General features: G+C 46.4%; 1 protein-coding gene across 2 annotated transcripts; it reads right to left on the bottom strand.

The window, feature by feature from the left end:
• Positions 1-4,543: 4,543 nt before the first annotated feature.
• On the bottom strand, positions 4,544-19,511 carry LOC125166750 (zinc finger protein 883-like). Of its 2 annotated transcripts, XM_047860768.1 has the most exons (4): positions 19,094-19,511; positions 18,508-18,598; positions 11,321-11,384; positions 4,544-7,628 (listed from the first exon to the last, which is right to left on the bottom strand). In XM_047860768.1, the coding sequence occupies exon 4, from the start codon at positions 7,442-7,444 to the stop codon at positions 5,522-5,524; it is 1,923 nt and encodes a 640-aa protein (XP_047716724.1). In that variant the 5' UTR covers positions 7,445-7,628; positions 11,321-11,384; positions 18,508-18,598; positions 19,094-19,511; the 3' UTR covers positions 4,544-5,521. The 2 variants fall into 2 exon arrangements, 1 of the variants encoding a protein (XP_047716724.1); XR_007152524.1 differs by lacking the exons at positions 4,544-7,628; positions 11,321-11,384 and adding an exon at positions 17,328-17,759.
• Between the last annotated feature and the right edge of the window lie 318 nt (positions 19,512-19,829).

Raw genomic sequence — 19,829 nt, 5'->3', positions numbered from 1 at the left:
GCAGAAGGTGGTCCAAATTCCCTCTCCTTGACCGGGGGCCCTGGTGACTCGTCTCTGAGTGAGGCAGAAGGGACACTGGTGACATCTCAGGCTAAACATCTGCCTGGCTCCCTCTCTCTCTGGGAGTCATAGACTTCATAGTCCTAGAGGCTCTTTCTGAATTCTGAGTTTTCACACTAGTCTTCTGTAGGTTACTTACATCACAAACATCCCCTCCCATTTTGTGAGTTAGGTTCATTCTTTCGTAGTGCTTTTTGATGAACAAATTCTTCATTTCACTTATTCTTAAAATAATTTGTAAATTTAATCTCATTAAGTCAATCCACTTTTCCTATGTTTATTTTTTTTTAATTTTTTTAATGTTTATTATTTTTGAGGGAGAGACGGAGTGCGAGCGGGGGAGGGGCAGAGAGAGAGAGAGAGAGAGGGAGACACAGAACTTGAAGCAGGCTCCAGGCTCCAAGCTGTCATCACAGATCCCGACGAGGGGCTCGAACCCATGAACTATGAGATCATGATCTGAGTCGAAGTCGGACGCTTAACTGACTGAGCCACCCCAGGTGCCCCCACTTTTCCTATATTTAGTGCTGTTGTGTCTTATTCCTTACTCCTGTCCAAAAGTCCCCAGTGTATATTTTTTATCTTCTCTTCTAAATGCGTTATAGTTTTGTCTTTTGCATTGCAGCATTAATGCACCTGGAATTAGCTCTTAGGTATGGTGTATATTTTTCTCATACAGATGTGTAATTATGCCGGCACAATTTCCTCTCCGTACTCCTCCGCATCCCATTTGTTAAATACAGAATGTGCTCCTCTTTTGTTCCATTGATCCACTTGTCCGTCCTTGCACGGACACCACGCTGTGTGCCTTCATGAGGTTTTAGAGGGAGGGTTTTTTTTTTTCACTGAAGAAAAATTGGCATATAACATTAGTAGCAGGTGCACTACATAATAGCTTGGTATTTGTATACAGTAGGAAGTTATCGCCATACAAGTGATGCCCTCCACCCATCCTCCAGCCCCCTTCCCCTCGACAACTACCAGTCTGCTTTCTGTATCTGTGAGTTTTGTTTTGTGTGCTCATTTGCTTTGTGTTTTAGAAAGCACATGAGGTGAGATCAGACAGCACTTCTCTGACTTGGTTCCCTCCACCCGCGTGGAGCGTGGCCCAGGGCTGAGCGAGGGGCTCCCGGGAGCCCAGGTGATGCAGGCCAGGGGCGCTGGGGAGCCGCACTCGGGGCGGCAGTGTTCCCCTGTGCCCCTGAAGTAGCGAGATGGTGCTCACCAGCACCTCCATCATCTGGAGATTGTCCCAACTGCTCCCTGCCCCTCCGGCAGCCACCGTGAGATTAGCAGTGATCTCCTTTACAAGGAATCCAGGCAGCTCTGGAGGAGAGAGTCAGCCCGGGGACCTTGAAAACGAGGGTATCTCAGGCCCCAGAGCCCCTGGGGCCCCTGGAGAGAAGCGCCTCTTGCTCCCCAAGCCAGATGTTCTAGGGGTGTCCCCGCCCCAGCACAGGTCCCCAGGTTCAGGGGTACCTGCGGTGGGACACACACCCCTCCCTGCTCAGGGAGAAACCCCCACCCTCGAGGTCCCTCCTGTCGTGTGTCTGCTCCCCGGAGGTGGGGGTCTTGGGTGAAACCGCATCTCCCCTCCCCTGCCCACCCGCCTTGGCCTTTTCCTCCCTTGCTGTGGAGGGCTCTGTTCAGCTGGATTTCGGGTCTCTTTCGGCCTTATCGTTTTGGTTTCCAGATAGGCTGGAGGAAAACCAGTGCTCCAGTTTCTCGGACAGACTTGTGCGAAGCGCACACGAGCACACGCCAACACAGACCTTCACCCGGCTTGAAACCCGTTTGAGATATCCTTGGTCACGTGCCTGCTTTGGGGGTGCCTGTACTTGGCTTGGTGCTCAGCTCTGGGCGCATCGCGTGGCGAGAAAGGCCTTACAGTAAACGTTAATGCATTTAGAAATCAGCTGAATTTCCCCTTGCGGATGGGGAGCACGGCCTGCCCCTCCTGAGAGCGCCTGGCCTGTGCAGACCGGTCTCCCTGCTTCCCCTGTTCCCCAGCGGCCCTAGGGGACCACCTGCCAGCCTGCCCTCCAGACTGAACTCCTGGGCCCTGCGTTATGAAGCCAGGGCGTTTCTACTGCAATGTCAGCGACAAGGAGCACACTCGCTCTGAGATCACAGCTGGCTGTTTATTACCATTCTCCCCTTTAGAACGACACATGACTTTGCTCCTTCTCCTTCTGCAGGGCATGAGGTCACAGCGGTGGGGTTTGGGAATCGTGCTGGGGTCCAGAGCCCACGGCCAAGAGAGAATTCTTGAGGTGTCCTCAGGGCAGAAAGGTGGTTTTATTAAAGCTCGGGGACGGGACATGTGGGCAGGAAGAGCTGTCCCAGGACCATGAGCAGAGACGATTATGTACCATGGGGTTGGGGGAGGTAAAGTCACGGGGAGGTTTCCAGCGGGACTTTCATACCTACGGAAGACTCACAGGATGCAGGAGAGCCAGCTATCCTCAAGCCAAGGTTGTCTTCCCCTCGAGCAAAGCATTAGCATTGACAGTGGGAGCTCCTGGAGGAATGTTGTGCTCTGTCTTTGCCTGAGTATTTGCCAAAGGGCTGCAGGTTCTGAGGAAAGTTGATTGTACCTGCCATGTCCTCCTGCCTTTGTTCCCATACCACTATGGCCCGTTTACGGTCAGTGGGATAGGAGTAATATAATGCACAAAACTTCCAGATTAGGTCACACTCCTAGTGGGAGAGAGATGTCCTTTCACTTCTGCCGTCTTGAAGAGGGAGAAGATGCCTGGATGTCAAGGCCAAGGCACACAGCGAGGATGGTGGGGCAACGAGACTGAAAGCCCGTGTTCCTGCCATCTTGGAGTTCCCATCCCCACGGAGCCCCCGTGCTCATGTGCATAATCTGTGTGCCACCACTGGTCTGGGTCTGTTAGGAGAGTCACCCCTAATCCTAACAAATGCAAACTCTCTGAATACTGAGCCAAACCTGCTTGCTAAGGGGTTGACAAAGGAAATCATCTAGGTATAACACATATAACGCATGCTTTCTCAGTCAACGGTAAACAGCACCTTCCTTTCCTGAGTCACGGCACGTGCTTCCCTCCTGCGGTGCTCCCGAGCACTGCCCTCCCTCAGTCAGCGCCCCTACAGCACCCTCCCTCCCTCCGTCAGTGCTCCCACAGCATCCGTCCTCCCTCCATTAGGGCTCGCACGGTGGCTGCCCTCCCTCCGTCAGTGCTCCCAGGGTGACCACCCTCCCTCTCTCAATGGTCCCACAGTACCTGCCTTCCCTCTGACAATGCTCCCATGGTGCCCTTCATCCTTCCTTCAGTGAGCGCTCCCACAGCACCACCCTCCGTCAGTGCTCCCATGGCATCCACCCTCCCTCAGTCAGTGCTCCCACAGGGCCCGCCCTCTCTCCGTCAGTGCTCCCACAGCATCGACCTTTCCTCGGTGAGTGCTCCCACAGGGCCCGCCATCCCTCCATCAGTGCTCCCATGGTACCTGCCCTTCTTTAGTCAGTGGTAAACAGCACCTTCCCTTCCTCAGTCAATGAAGATTATTGAACATCTACTATATTTCTACTTTGACTTAGTTTCTGTGAAGGTTTAAAACTAAGCTATAGAACCTACTTTCCATATTCCTACTGAGCATCAAGGAACCACTAGATACTAAAAAGTCCATGTGAATAAATGTTACAGAAATGCAAAGAAAAAAGAGATGAGTGCTGATCACCATCATCACCAGCATCATCACCATCATCACTGTCATCACCACTGTCATCACCACCATCATCACACCATCATCATCACCATCATCATCACCATCACCACCATCATCACCACCATCATCACCATCACCACCATCATCACCATCACCACCATCATCACCACCATCATCACCATCACCACCATCATCATCATCACCATCATCACCATCACCACCATCACCATCATCACCATCACCACCATCACCACCATCATCATCACCATCATCACCATCACCACCATCATCACCATCACCACCATCATCACCACCATCATCACCATCACCACCATCACCACCATCACCACCATCATCATCACCATCATCACCATCACCATCATCACCACCATCATCACCATCACCACCATCACCACCATCACCATCATCATCACCATCACCACCATCACCACCATCATCATCACCATCATCACCATCACCACCATCACCACCACCACCATCGTCATCACCATCATCATCACCATTATCACCACCACCACCCAACAGTGTGTGTGTGCCAGGCCATAAGATGAAGCTTGAAAGAGACAGGGCTGAGGAAGGTAAACAAGAAGGGTATACGAAGTGCAGTTAGCACATGGTCAGAGTGTTGGGAAGCAGGAGAGAAAGTGAGAACCGCCTGGCTGAAATGTGTCTCCGTGGGAAAGTGATGTTTGCTGCAGGGGGAAACAGGCTGAGACAGCAACAACAAAAATGCCACAAAACAGCTTTATGACAGTCTTAAACTTGTGCTCAGAGTTTTTAAATCCATTGCATAATTTGCTAAAGTAGTCTCCTATTCCAAAACCATTAAATTTGCTTAGTTATCAAATTCCTTTTAAAAATTGTTTCTTTGATTATAAAACAATGCACAGGCATCACAGAAAATCTGGAAAAAAATTAACTGGTCAACTTAGTATCACAGGCTTCTGAAATAAATCTTCATATTTTCAGGCTATTGTCTCTATAATCATAGGAAAAAGACCAGAGACCAACAGACTCTCCTAGATCAACATTCATTTTCATTCACGTGGCCTTTACATATTTAGGTGGAAATGGCAAATACACTTTCCAATTTCATCTGTTCTTAGAAATCTGCTTGAGACTTTAGAACTGCTTTCCAGTTCCTTTTCACTTGGGACATGATAGCAACCAATTGAACTTAATAGAGAAAATTTATATTGCACCATTAAGTTTGGGTGGATTCTAGGTAACCCAGCCTTTACCAATAATTTGATTCATTCTTTTTGAGGTTTTATCCAACACCATATTCTTAATCAAGAAAAGATCCCAACCTTCCTACTGCAATAATTAACAGAATTCATATCACTTTATCTCTTAATTTCCTTGAATAGTTATAGTATGTTTAATTTTGGAGGACCCATGGTAATAAATAGTGTGTAGGCCATATCTTTACTGAATCCATAATGATGACCACATCCTCACAATGTAAATCAGAACTGTTGTAGAATAAACAGGTCACAATTTAAGAATCACCTCTGTAAAAGCCCACATTGGTAATAAATAAAATAAATGTGAATCTTAAAGATCAATTAGTTAGACCTTCAAATTTTTCAGGTGAGTAAATTAAGGTTTAAAGAGGTAAAGTGACTTACCCTAAAGTAAGTAATGCACTCAGTTAGTAATAGAGCTGAGATTAGAACCCAGGACCTCTAAAACCCATAAATGCGCTCTTCCCACTAAGCCATGTGGCCACTCTAGTTGACAGTTTTCATGATCCTTCTGTTTCCCTGGTCTCCACAGCAGCCAGACTCTCAAGGCATTCAGAGGATTTCTCTCCAGTGTAAGATTTTTCGTGTTGAACAGAGGAGTTTTGCTTAACGGTTTTCCTACAGGCAGTATGTATATTTGCTTTCTCGGCACTGTGAATTTTCTGGTGTTTTGTAAGATACGTGCTCTGACTAAAGGCTTTTCCACATTCATTACATTTGTAGAGTTTCTCTTCGGTATGAGTCTTCTGATGTTTTTTAAGGTCTGTCCTCCGGCTGAAGGCTCTGCCACATTCACTGCACGCATAAGGCTTCTCTCCAGTATGAATGATTTGATGTTGAATGAGGCCTGAGCAGTAACTAAAGGCTTTTCTACATTCACTACATGTATAGGATTTTTCACTAGAATGAGTTTTCTGGTGACTTCTGAGGTTTGTACTCTGACTGAAGGCTTTTCCACATACGTTACACTTATAGGGTTTCTCTCCAGTGTGAGTTCTCTGATGTTGAATAAGTGCTGACCTATCGCTAAAGGCTTTTCCGCAGTCATTGCATTTATAGGGCTTCTCTCCAGTATGAATTCTCTTATGTTGAATAAGGGCTGAGCAGAAACTGAAAGCTTTCCCACAATCATTACATTCATAGGGCTTCTCACCAGTGTGAGTTCTCTGATGCTGAATATGCCCTGAGCGGTCACTGAAAGCTTTCCCACATTCATTACACCTGTAGGGTTTTTCTCCAGTGTGAACTCTCATGTGTTGCGTAAGGAATGAACTCTGGGCAAAAGTTTTCTCACACTCATGACATTTATATGGTTTATCTCCTGTGTGACTTCTCTGATGTTGAGTAAGGTATGTGCTTCTGCTAAAGGTTTTTCCACATTCCTTACATTCATAGGGTTTCTCCCCAGTATGAGTTCTTTGATGGCGAGTGAGAGCTGAGTAGTTACCAAAGGCTTTCCCACATTCATGACACTCATAGGGCTTCTCCCCAGTGTGAATTCTTTGATGCTGGATAAGGGCTGAACAGTCACTAAAGGCATTCCCACATTCACTGCACCTGTATGGTTTCTCTCCAGTATGTGTTCTCTGGTGTTGAATCAGGTCGGAGCAGTAGCTGAAAGCTTTCCCACAGTCATTACATTCATGAGGTTTCTCCCCAGTGTGGATGATATGATGTCGAATAAGAGCGGAGTGATCACTGAAGGCTTTTCCACAGGCATTACATTCATAGGGCTTTTCTCCTGTATGAATTCTTTGATGTTGGGTAAGATGTGCACTCTGACTGAAGGTTTTACCACATTCACTGCATTCGTAAGGTTTCTCTCCAGTATGAATTCTCTGATGTAGAGTAAGATGCGTGCTCTGGCTAAAAGCCTTTCCACATTCAAGACATTTATAGGGTTTCTCACCAGTGTGAATTCTTTGATGCTGAGTAAGGTATGTGCTACGACTAAACGTCTTACCGCATTCAGTGCACTCATAAGGTCTCTCCCCACTATGAATTCTCTGATGTTGAATAAGGACTGAACAATAACTGAAGGCCTTCCCACATTCATTGCATTTGTAGGGCTTTTCCCCTGTGTGAGTCTTCTGATGGTTTGTCAGGTGGGAACTCTGGTTAAATCCCATTCCGCATTCGTTACATCTGTAGGGTCGCTCTCCAGTATGCGTTCTTTCATGTTGAATAAGAGTGGTGTGGTCTCTTAAGGCTTTCCCGCATCCACTACATTCACAAGGTCTCTTTCCGTCACACTCCCTTTGTATAATTAAGTCTGAGTTTTGTTGGAAGATTTTCCCACGTGTAGCATGTTCACGAACACACCGTTCTACAGGCTCACACTGCTCCGAAACTATTGATTGTACAGTGACAGCTTTTCCAAATTCATTAGCTTCTATACCTCTTTCTTGGGCAGGAATTTCCATGCAGGTGACTTTATCTCGTCCCAGATGTGCTGATTCTTAAACTGTTCTCTGGGTCTCCAGGTACCTCCCAACACAGACTTTATCTTTGTAAGTTCTTCCATGTTTATTCCTCGGGATGGAATTTCTTTGAAAATGTCCTGCTGCCGTAGTGTTGACTTCTTGGCTTCAGGTCCAGACTCGCCATCTGCAAGACATGAAAGTCCAAAGCTGGAATATAAGAAGCTGCTCTGTGAGGAATGGGGTAATGAAGCTGTAAACACTGAGATCATACAACAGGGGGATGTAAATATTACCTGCTCTCTGGGGAGGAAATGCTAGCGGTGTGAAGGGGTTGGAGCTAAATGAAAGTGACTGAAGGGAATGGAGCAAACACGGTCTGGTGAGAAGGTGGTTCGGGAAAAGTCTAAACTGAAGAGATTACAAAAAAGAAGAACATGAAGATGAGGAGGTATTAGGAAAGGAGAACTGTGATCAAAGAGAAATGGCTTCTAGGGAGTCTTCTGTGAGAAAAGTACTTAATCAGCATTGAAACTATCATCCTAAAGCCCATTAAGAGCTCTTTAAATGTCTCTTTAAAAAACCTTTCCTTTTGGGGCGCCTGGGTGGCTCCGTCAGTGAAGTGTCCGGCTTCAGCTCAGGTCATGATCTCACGATTCGTGGGTTTGAGCCCCGTGTCGGGCTCTGTGCTGACGGCTGGGAGCCGGGAGCCTGGAGCCTGCTTCCGATTCTGTGTCTCCCTCTCTCTCTGCCCCTCCTCCACTCGCACTCTCTCTCTCTCAAAAATGAATAAACGTTAAAAAAAAGAAAACTTTTCTTTTTGAGCCTGATATTGGGTGCAGAGATTACATAAAAAGAAAAGCTTAAAAACAACAACAACAAAAACATTTCTTTTAAATTTGTTTTTTTGACTTACACAAAACAATACTTTTACCTAATTCCCCTTTGGTGAATCACTGCTACTGCCATTACTGTTTTACATTTAATGTAAGAAGAGGGAAAGAAAAGGAAAGTTTGAATAGGGAGGAATCTACTCTTTTGCAATGAAAAATAATTCTCGTGGCTTTCCAAGGACAACGTATTTCTTTCTTACTCTCAGTCATGGACAGAAAGACAAGAAACACTATGAATAGAAGACAAACAAGAGAGATGACCCTTCATCTTCTATGTTAGCGTGCCTAGAAGTAGTCTTTAATTATGGGTTCACGCTTAAGACTGAGTTACCAACGTGCTGGTTGAAAGTCAAGTGCTTGTGTGTAAGGACATGATAAATGATGGATTTCATCGCAGGACTGCTGGGCACGGACTTGGCTGTTTCATTAGACAACCCCCAAGTGTTAGCACCTATGCAGCCTTTTACTTTGGGCTGGTAAGGTTCCCCAGAAGGGATAGTAAGCAGTAGATTTGTCACTTAAACATCCGTTTTCAGTGATCACGGCATATCACAGGCAAGCATTAAACACAAGGAATTAGTGGTCTTATTAACTGTATTCCCAACATTCAACGTTCATTCCTCATGTAACTCATCATTCCTTCTCCTGCCCCCAAAGTCTTTCTTTCCTTCCTGATTTTGCCCACCTAAATCTTGACCGCATTTTAGAGCCCCTCTCAAATTACATAAGCCCCATGACAGTCTTAACTCCCATTTTCCGGATCTCCCACAATATTTCCTGTACTGTTTCAACTTCCAATTTCAATACCTAAAAGCCATGCCTTTTGTTGTTTACCCCTTATCTGATGTGCACGTATTTGTGTCTCCAGAGTTAGTTTCTTGTCTTGGGGGGAAAGAAACTTGGAAGACTCTCTTGGCTGTGGAGCTAACAGTTCTTGAATTTATTCCGAGCTGACCCACAATACTGACATAGTTAATTCTCCTAAAAACCCTGTGAGGTGGAAAACAGGATCTTACTTTAAGGGAGGTTCAGGGTGCTGAAGTCACTTGCCTCAAGTTACACGTAAGCCAGAATTCCAGAGTTGAATCTTAATCTCTGCTGCCCTAGGGAGCTGCCTGATGGAGCAGAGGATAATGGGTAAAGACACAGAAAATCTAGAGCTTTAGTCCCACTTTTCTACGACTATCTGTGTGACATCAGGGGAAGCCCTCCCATCTGGCCTCTTTCCAGTCCTCAATACCACTTACGGTGTGAATTTTTTCCACATACTTAAATTCTTCTCATACTTTCGAGATGGAGGTCCTTCGTGAGCTGACCCATCACCAGTCAGCCTCGCCATTTGTCACTCTCACACACACCCTACACTCCAGCCACCCTGTGTCCACTTCCTAGCACTTATCAAGTCTCTCACGTCTCCCTGCACTTGATCTTTTGTCCAGAACTTCCCTTGAACCACCTACTGTTTGCTATGCCGATTCCTGCTCATTCTTCAGGATTCAGTTCTAACGTCACCTGTTCTAGGCTCCTTATCTATGTTCTCCTAGCCTCTGTCATCATAAAATAATTGTTCCTACAAATAATAACAGCTAATATTTAACAAGTGCTTACGCTTTGAACAATCACTGTTCTAAGTACTTTACATGTATTTAATCACTTATCCTTTACTGGCACTCCATGGGTAGAAGCTATTTTTGTCTCCATTTTACGAGTGAGGGAAGGGGCATAAACCCATAAAGCCCTGTGCACCGACCTCTAGCCACGTGTGGCTGCTGGACACCAGAAACATGGCCACGCCAAACTGAGCTGTACTCTGTGTAAAATACACACCAGATTTTGAAGATTAAAAAAAAAAAGGAAAATGTCTCATTAATAAGTTTTTATACTGATGACATGTTAAAAAGTTTTACACACACGGGACTCAATGAAAGATATCCTTAAAGTTAATTCTACTTGTTTCTCATGACTTTTCTTAAACACGACTACTAGGAAATTTTTTAACTGACACATGTGGTTTGCATTATATTTCGACTGGTCATGTTGGCTTAGAGAGTTTAGGGCATTTGTGCAAAGGCTGCACAGCTAGTAAGTGGCAGAGCCAGGATTAAAGCCAGCCCCGGAGCCCCTTCTTCACCACTGCTTCCATGCTGTGTCCACACTACTCCATCACAGCACCCACCAGTGTTTTCACTGGACGTTGAGCTTCTGGAGGTCACGGACTAAAGTCTTTAACCTCCGAGCCCTCAACTCCTGGCATGGTTTTTGGCGCACAGACTATGCCTGACGAATGCTTGGTGAGTGGACAAATGCTGGTGGTTTGCTTATGAGAATGCCCCAATGACAGCCGTTTTTAAAGATAAGTCCGGCCAGGTGTGTGTGTGGGCGTGTTTGTTTGTTGTTGTCCTTTTTTGGCAACCAAGCCCTAGAAATTACTTAAAGCTAAAGGTGAGTTAAAGCCATTACCCTAATATTTGGAGCAGTACATGTCTGAGAGCATCTACTGCATAAACGCTAAGAGGGATTTTCAGCCCGTAAACCAAAACAACCACTGCAGAACAACTTTTCGCAGATACCCGTTAAGAGGCACAAACAGAAACCACTGAAGGAACCCACGGAGGAGTCAGAAAGTCAGGTGAACTGGAGCTCTGCGCTGTCACGCACGCACAGCATGAGAAGGTGGGTTCGTGAAGGACAGCGGACTCAATAGATACAAGGAGGCCAAGGAAATCGGACTCTTTTGAAAGAAAAGGAGTAACGCTCTTTGTAAGTACACGGAGTACGGTGGGGAGAGACAGCCAACTCGTAGAATACACAGACACGGCGGGCACGCTGGACTCCTGACACTGGGAACTTAAAACTACTGTAATTAATAAGCTAACTGGTCGAATGGAGAAAGCAGGCAGCAGGCAAGAGCAGATGGGCAGTGTGAGCACAACCAGAAAGACATGCTAGAGATTTAAAACACAACCAGCAGAAACGAAGAACTCACTAGCAGACTGGACACCGCTGACAAGACCGTCTCCGAGAGAATGCAGCAACGGGACCCCCGAAACCTAAAAAGCAAAAAGCATAACGTCTGAAAAAAAACCAGAACAGACCCTTGGGAGCCCTGTCCCACGTATCTCTTCGTCTGGCTGTTCATCTGTAACTGTTATCGCGTCCTTGACAATCCACTATAAATGGTCAACCTAAGCGTTTCCCTGGGTCCTGTGAGCTGTCCTGGCAAATGATCTAATCCAAGGAGGGAGGTCATGGGACCCTCTGACTTGTAGCCACGTCAGGCAGGGGTCGTGGGCAATCCGGGGACCCGCTACTTGCCACCGGCATGTGAAGTGGGGGGGGCCGTCCTGTGAGACTGAGCACGTACCCCCTGGGGTCCTTGCTAGCTCTGATTAGGGTCAGAACTGAACTGGACACCCAGCTGGTGTCACAGAGAATTGCACATTTTACCATTATAATAATGCCTCCTGATTATCTTTCTCCTTCCAAGTATTTTTAGGATACCTCTGCTTTTGGTGCTCGCTTCGACGGCACATATACTCGGATACCTCTGTTTTGGAATAAATGACCGAATGAATACACCTTTATTCTTTCAACCAATATTTATTGATCCCGATGCTCAGTACTGACAATACAGAGCTTAACAAAACGTGGTACCTGATCGTACGGAGCTGAGTGTCCAGGAGATAAACAATAACCAAATAGTCACACAAACAAATAGGTAACTATAGTTGTGACGGGTGTCCTAGAGAAGAGTCGTGTGAGGCCATGAGCGTCTTTAATAAGGCGATCTGACCTGGTCGGGGTTTCGGCGGGGTTTACTTGAAGAGACGATGCTGGACCAAATCCCGAGGGATCAGTAGGAGTCACCGGGGCGACAAGATAAAGAAAAGCGCCCCAAGCAGAGGAAGCAGCAGCTGGTGCGAAGGCAGCATCACTCCAGGGGACACGTGAGGGTGAGACACTGAAGGAGGCCGCGTGCACGGAGCAGACAAGGTGTATGAACGAACGGGGGGTGGGGGGTGGGTGGAGAATGCCACTGCAGGGGGAGAGGCCAGCTCTGGGAGGTCACAGCCCGGGCAAGAGCATACAGTCTTCAACCTGACACAGGAAGAAGCCATCTCAGAGGAGGGGACAGAAGACAAAAGCAGATCTGGGTGCTAGAAAGGCTCTCTCTCTGGCAGGGAGTAGGGAGGTGGAAAGGCCAGAACGGACACGAAACAGTACTGTGTGGATGCTGCAGAAATCTAGGCGAGATGAGAACGCGGATTAGAGAGAAAGTGAGCAGAGACAGAAAGAAGGGACACATTGGCAATACGCGTAGGAGGCAACGTTGACAGGGCGTGGTGACAAGCTGGACACGCGGGCGAGACAGAAGGGGCTGTAACGGTGCACTTCTGGGTCTCTGACTAACGTGACTGGGAGATGGGCCTCTTTACCATGACAAGGCACACTGACAGACGACCAAGCGTGTCTTTTGGATTTTTCTTTTCCGATTGTTGCCGAAGCGATTAAGTTCTTCAGGATGAAGGAAAATGACACCAGATGGAAATTCTGATCCCCACAAAGAAATTTAAAGTATTAGAAATGGTAAATATCCGGGTAAATTAAAATGTAAGAGCTTGCTTTTATCTAATTTTTTATCATACATACGACTATGTAAAGGAAAAATTATAACACTGCCTAGTACAACTCATAACATATGTACAGGTAATACATGAGCCAGCTAGAACAAAAGAATGGAGTGTGGTAATTGGACCTATGTGGTTGTAAGGTTTCCACATTTTTACGGGAAGTGAAATGTTAATGCTAAGAAGACTGAAGAATTAAGGATGTATATTGTAATCCCTAGAGGAACTGCTAAAAATAATAATGAAAAGGAGCTCCTTTTTAGCACAGCTAAAAAGCTAATAGGAAAACTTAAAACAAATATCTAAAAGTATTTAAATGGTCCACAAAACAGAAGAAAAGGAAAATCAGGGGAAAACAAAGGGATGAACAATGGTGAGACAAACCCAAACGTACCAGTAATTACAGTAAATTCAAATAGTGGAAACCAGGGGTTGACAAATTATGGCCTGAGGGCCAATCTGGCCGATACTGGTTTCTGAAAATAAAGTTTTACTGGATCATAGCTGCATCCATTCATTTACACACCGTCTACCATGGCTTTCTCTCTTTTTTTTTTTTTAACGTTTATTTATTTTTGAGACAGAGAGACAGAGCATGAACGGGGGAGGGTCAGAGAGAGAGGGAGACACAGAATCTGAAACGGGCTCCAGGCTCTGAGCTGTCAGCACAGAGCCCGACGCGGGGCTCAAACTCACGGATCGACCTGAAGTCGGCTGCCCACCCGACTGAGCCACCCAGGCGCCCCCCTGCGGCTTTCTCTTTATTGGCAGAGTTGAGTGAATGGCCCACCAAGGCTGGAGTATTTACCATTTGGCTCTTAAAGAAAAACGTCTGTCTAATCCTCCTCTAAGCTCTCTGATTAAAAGGCAGAGATCAAGATAGAGAAGACAAACTATATATTTTCTACAAGAGACATTACTTCCTATGGGAAGTCATAGATCAAGGGTAAATGGATAGAGACAGATTTATTATGCAAACTGCAAGAAGGCTGGATGGCTATATTGTCAGATAATAACAGATTTCAAGATAGAATATTGTCAGAGCTGAAGAGGGACGTTTCTTCATGTTCAACAGCCATCTCTCAACAATTGACCAAATGCACTTTAAAAAACAGTAAGGACACAGAAGATCTGAATGACATTGGCAGACACCTTGACCTGTTTGCTATTTAGTACACAACATCCGACGACTGCTGAATCCACACTTTAAGTCCCCAGGGACATTCACTAGGACAGACCAGATGCCAGGCCAGCACAATTCTCAGTAGGTTTAAACAGACGGGAATCAGCAGCCGAGCTGGGACTTGCCCTTCTAGCCACAATGAACTTCTAGCCACGGTGAAGTAACAAGAAGCAGGCTTATCCTCCTGCCTGGAACAACCAAGAAATATATGAACAATGACAAAACTGGAGGTGACAGGACAAAATATATAAAACAATGGTAAGATACCAGACGTCCAGTAATAACGGTGACCCCTGCCCTGGTGTGGTAGGCAGCCTGTGAGATGACCCTCAATGACCCGGGACCCATTACAAGTGTAATTCCCTTCTCTTGAGTAACATGTGTCAACCAATAAAATATTGCAACATTGAGGGAATGATGAGGTTACTAAAGAATGTTATTTCCGTCCTAGTAGTGGACTCTTTCTCTTGCTGACTCTGAAGAGGCTGAAACACTGGAGGTCTGTGTGGCACGGAACCGAAGGTGACCTCCATCCACGAGCCGACAAGAAGCTAAGTTCCTCGGTCCAAGAACTCAACAAACCGAATCCTGCCAACAACCACTTAAGTAAGTTAGGAAGTGAATCTTTCCCCGCTTGAGCCTTCGGATAAGATCTCAGACCTCGCTGATGCCTTGATTGCAGCCCTTGCAAAAGACCGTGAAGTAGAGGATCCAGTTAAGCCATGTTCCATTCCTGACCCTGGGATAATAATGCATGTTGTTTTAAGCCTGCAAAGTGTCGGGGGTGACTTGTTATATAGCAAGAGATAACTAATCTCTCCAACTGCCTGCCTGCAGAGTTTCCAGGCTGTAGCATAGGGTTAGGGAATCCATATGTAAGAACTGAACAGGTGGAGTGTGGAGTCTGGGGAGGCCCATGTGGCCGGAGTTTGCTGAACAGAGTAGTGGGAAAAGAGACTTGTAGAGAGAACTCTGGAGATCTTCAGAGGGCCCCCCTTGAGTATATAGCAAGGTGTACATCACCATACACATGTGAGGAAACTACTCAAGGCTAGGAAAAGAACTATTTAAAAGTATTAGAGGTAACGGTGCACGGAGCTCACACAGGGCCCATTTTGACAGCCAAACTAGGAAATTGCACGATACACGAAATACTGCATTGAATCCACAGAACGGTCGTCTTAGCATGAGGAAAAAATTAGCCCTAGGCTGAGAACTGCTTTGATCCCACTTAACAAATCTTAAAAGCAAGACCTGGAAGGATCAAATTGTTTCCAAGTATCCCAGATAAAAGCTCAGAAATGCCTTTAGGAACACAAAACTACCTAGCACTCAAAAAGAAAAATTGATAATGCCTGGCATCCAAACAAAGATCACTAGAGGAAAAAAAAGAATAAAATGACAACCCACAATGAAAAAGAATCAGTCAAATGAAACTAATCTGAATGAACAGAGGTGAGAATTACAATTAATACAGCTACAGTCCATGTGTCCAAATAAGTAGAGAACAGTGGAGGAAATTAAAAAAAAAGGTTCAAACAGAATTTCTAGAAATAAAAAACTAATGATCAAGATGAAAAATGCATTGATGGGTCAATGGCAAAGTAGACACTGCAAACGTAAAGGTTAGTGAACTTCAGATAGCAACAGCAACATTCCAAAAATAAATAGATAATTTTTTTTAAAAGAATGAACAGCGTATCAGTGAGGTGGGGGGCAAATTTAAACAGACTAATATTTGTGCACTTGAAATCTACAGACTGGGGGAGTGGGGCAGAAAAAGTATGTCAGGAAATAGTGGCTGAAAACTGTACAAATCTGATGAAAACTACAGACCCGCAGACCCAAGAAGTTCAACAAATTCTAAGCTCAGAAACATGGCGAAAACTAAACCAATGCATATAATAATCAATGTAGTCAAAACTAGTGATAAAGAGAAAATCTTAAAAATCAGCCAGAGAGAAAAAAGACACATTGCATACAGAAGAACACAGACAACACGTCAGAAACCATGCGATCAAGAGGACGATGGAGGAACTTCTTGAAAGTACTTACAAAGAGAAAACTACCTGTCACCTTAGAACTGTATATACAGAGGAAATGCCTTTCAAAAATGAAAGTAAAATACGGGGCGCCTGGGTGGCGCAGTCGGTTAAGCGTCCGACTTCAGCCAGGTCACGATCTCGCGGTCCGGGAGTTCGAGCCCCGCGTCGGGCTCTGGGCTGATGGCTCAGAGCCTGGAGCCTGTTTCCGATTCTGTGTCTCCCTCTCTCTCTGCCCCTCCCCCGTTCATGCTCTGTCTCTCTCTGTCCCAAAAATAAATAAATGTTGAAAAAAAAAATGAAAGTAAAATAAAGGCATTTTTCAGATGTAAGAAGACTGAGATCATTCACAATATATTCTCTGAGAAAAATGGAATTAGCAACCAGTCACAATAAGATATCCAGAAAAATCCCCATATAATTAGAAACTAAACAGTGGTAAATCAATTATTCAAGAAATTATTATTTTTAAAATTTTTTAAAAAGTGTATTTATTTGGCAAGAGAGAGCACAAGTGCATGTGCAGGCACAAGCAGGGGAGGGACAGAGAGGAGGAGAGAGAATCCCAAGTAGGTTCCGCGCCATCAGCGTAGAGCCCGATGTGGGGATCGAACTTGCAAACTGTGAGATCATGACCTGAGCGGAGATCACGAGTCAGGTGCTTAACAGACTGTGCCACCCAGGAGCCCCTTTATTTATCTTCTTATAAAGTTATAAGAAATGTAAGAAAATATTTTGAACATAATGATAACATACATAACAAATCAAAATTTGTGAGCTATAGCTATAGAAGCACTGAGTAGAACTGTCCACAATAACTTCGGAAATGAGGAAAACTTTCTGTCCCTGGGCTGTCAAATACAGCAGTGGCCATAAGGATTTGAAATATGGCTAGTACAAGTAAGGAGGTGAGCGCTTAATTTCATTTCATTTTAATTAATTTAACTTTTTTTTTTTCAACGTTTTTATTTATTTTTGGGACCGAGAGAGACAGAGCATGAACGGGGGAGGGGCAGAGAGAGAGGGAGACACAGAATCGGAAACAGGCTCCAGGCTCTGAGCCATCAGCCCAGAGCCTGACGCGGGGTTCGAACTCACAGACCGTGAGATCGTGACCTGGCTGAAGTCGGAAGCCCAACCGACTGCGCCACCCAGGCGCCCCTAATTAATTTAACTTTAAATAGCTACCTATGGCTAGGGCGTTCTTCAATCGGACAATACAGTTCTAGATCTTGATTTGGTAGACGTTTCACAACCATAAACAATTGTTAAAACTCAAACCATTCAAATAAAATTGATGAAGATAATTGTATGTAAAATACACCTCAAAGCTGGGCAAAAAACAGGAAGGGTACAGTTGCAAAGGTGTATAAACTATGAAGAGGGAGAAGGGAAAATTAAAGGTCTTGGAAATGTAGGATGGATGGGATCCAAGGCGCAGACAGAAGGGCAGACAGCCCTCTACTAACATGGGAGGGATAAAGAACGTGATGACACAGATCTGGGCAGATTTATGTTGGTTTCAGGAGGGTGAAAGGGTTCTCAGCCGAGAGACTGTATTTTCCTTGCCATCTGTGAAGAAAATAGAGTGGTTCAAGGTTTGAGGAGGCCAGAACTGAAATCTTCCTTACACACAACCACAGAGTGTTGTTTCTGTTTTCAGTGATTATTTTGTTTTCAATGATCTTTCTATAAAGGCAACTACCATCGAAATCAAGGTACTTTGTTCTGAGTTTTTACTAAGATTCGGTCAGTTTTTTGTTTTTCTTTGTTTTTTGGGTGTTGTTTTTTTTTTTTTTTTTTTTTTTGGTGGGGGGGGGCTGAGTTGCAGTGCGTTCCTTTTTCTTTCTCCTTTATTCTAAAGTTAGGGCATTATATAGCCTTAAGAATTATGTACGTTAGTTTTACCCATTTCATAAATTTCATTTCAGGATAGAAATGAGGGCATTCCACAATACTTGTAATAAAAAAGGGCCTGCGGAGTCTGAAAAAGTGGAGAACCACGGATACGCTGGGTCATTTAACCTCACAGCAACTCCCTGATAAAGTTACTCAAAAAAGTTAAGTAACTGGTCTCAGGTCACTACACAATCAATAAATCTCAAACCAGCATTCAAATTCAGACCGGTTTGCTTTTCAAAACCAGGCTGAATGAAAACTTATGTTCACAGAAAAACCTGTACCTGAACATTTAGAGCAGCATAATTCATAATTACCAGAACCGGGAAACAATCCAAATGTTCTTTAACAGGTAAGCAGATGAAAAACAAACAAACTACGGTCTATTTGGTGGAATATTACTGAGCGATACGCAACTCACACAAGACAAACGAGTCTCCAAGGCCTGGTGCTGAGTGACAGAAGCCAGCCCCAGGAGGTTATACAGAGTCAGATTCCATCTCTAGGACGTTCTGGAAAAGACAAAAGGAGAGAGATGGGGCACGGTCTGCGGCTACCGGCGGTTAGCAGTGGGGGGCAGGGGTGACTACGATAAAGGCAGCAGTGGGGGCAGGGGTGACCACGATAAAGGCAGCAGTGGGGGCAGGGGTGACCACGATAAAGGCAGGTGCGTGGAGTGCATCCTGCCGGTGCTGGTGGCTGCACCTGTCCGTACAGCTGTTAGATCGGCACGCCCCCCTGCGGTACGGTGACTTTGAAACTGATCAAACCAGGCCTTCTTCCTTGAACCGCGAAGGATAAAAGGCCTGCGTGGGAGGAGGGGTCCTGGGGAGCGACACCGGAGGGGCTTTGCTCGGGGCTCCACACAGATCCCACCTGTCTCCCCACCTTCGCCAAGAGCTCCTCCCCTCGTGCTCTCTGAGCCCCCGGGGAAGCGACAGGACAGTCGTGTCCCCACGTCCCGGCTCCACCTCCCCCCCACACCTCCCCCCCGGCCGAGGTCTCACCTCTCCCGCCGGGGCCTCTCGCAGGCTGCCTCCCGGCGCTACCGCAGCTCTGCTCCCTCAATGGCTCGGGGGTGGGGGGGCGAGTCCCCTCCGCTCCTCCCTGCGGGACCCCCAGGCCGCGCGTGGGACCACCAGGGCCGCTAGCGCCGGGCTCCGAGGCCCGGAGGCCGCCTCACCCGGGAGACAGAGCCCCTCGAAGACACCGCGCAGATCCGGGCCCGGGGGGGGGGGCGTGCCGAACCCCGACCCCGCCCCTCCCGAGGGCCACAGCTGGCGCAGGTGAAAAGGCGACCCCCCGCCCCTTCCGAAAGGGCAAGGCCCTGCGAAACTTCGGGGCCTGCGAGACCTGACCCACCAGTCCCGAGCCAGGGGCACCGACTACTGGGTCCCCGTCCCAAAGGAACTACGCCTGAGCAGCTCTCGGCTCCACAGGACCCGCTCTTTCTCCGCCAACAATTCCCAGCCACGTCTGCGGCTGCGTGGACTCGACTTGGGGGGGGGGGGGGGGAGGGGGGGCGGGTCTGCAGACGTCCACGTGACCCTAACTGGGCGGGGTCTGGGCGTGGCCGCTGGGGAGCCGGGCTTGTCTGGGAGGACGTTCGGTATACGGTCCTGGTCTGGTCGGTGCGGCACAGCCTCGGGGAGTGGGGTTTTCGTGAGTAACTCGCGTGCAATTTAGTTCCTCGGTTTTACAGCACTGACTCTGCTCTCGTAAGCGAAGGAGAAAGGAAGCTTC

The sequence above is a fragment of the Prionailurus viverrinus genome, chromosome B2, assembly GCF_022837055.1.
Source record: "Prionailurus viverrinus isolate Anna chromosome B2, UM_Priviv_1.0, whole genome shotgun sequence".
Classification (NCBI taxonomy): Eukaryota; Metazoa; Chordata; class Mammalia; order Carnivora; family Felidae; genus Prionailurus; species Prionailurus viverrinus.
The sequence above is the reverse complement of the archived record's forward strand: the minus strand, read 5'-3'. Positions and strand labels throughout refer to the sequence as shown.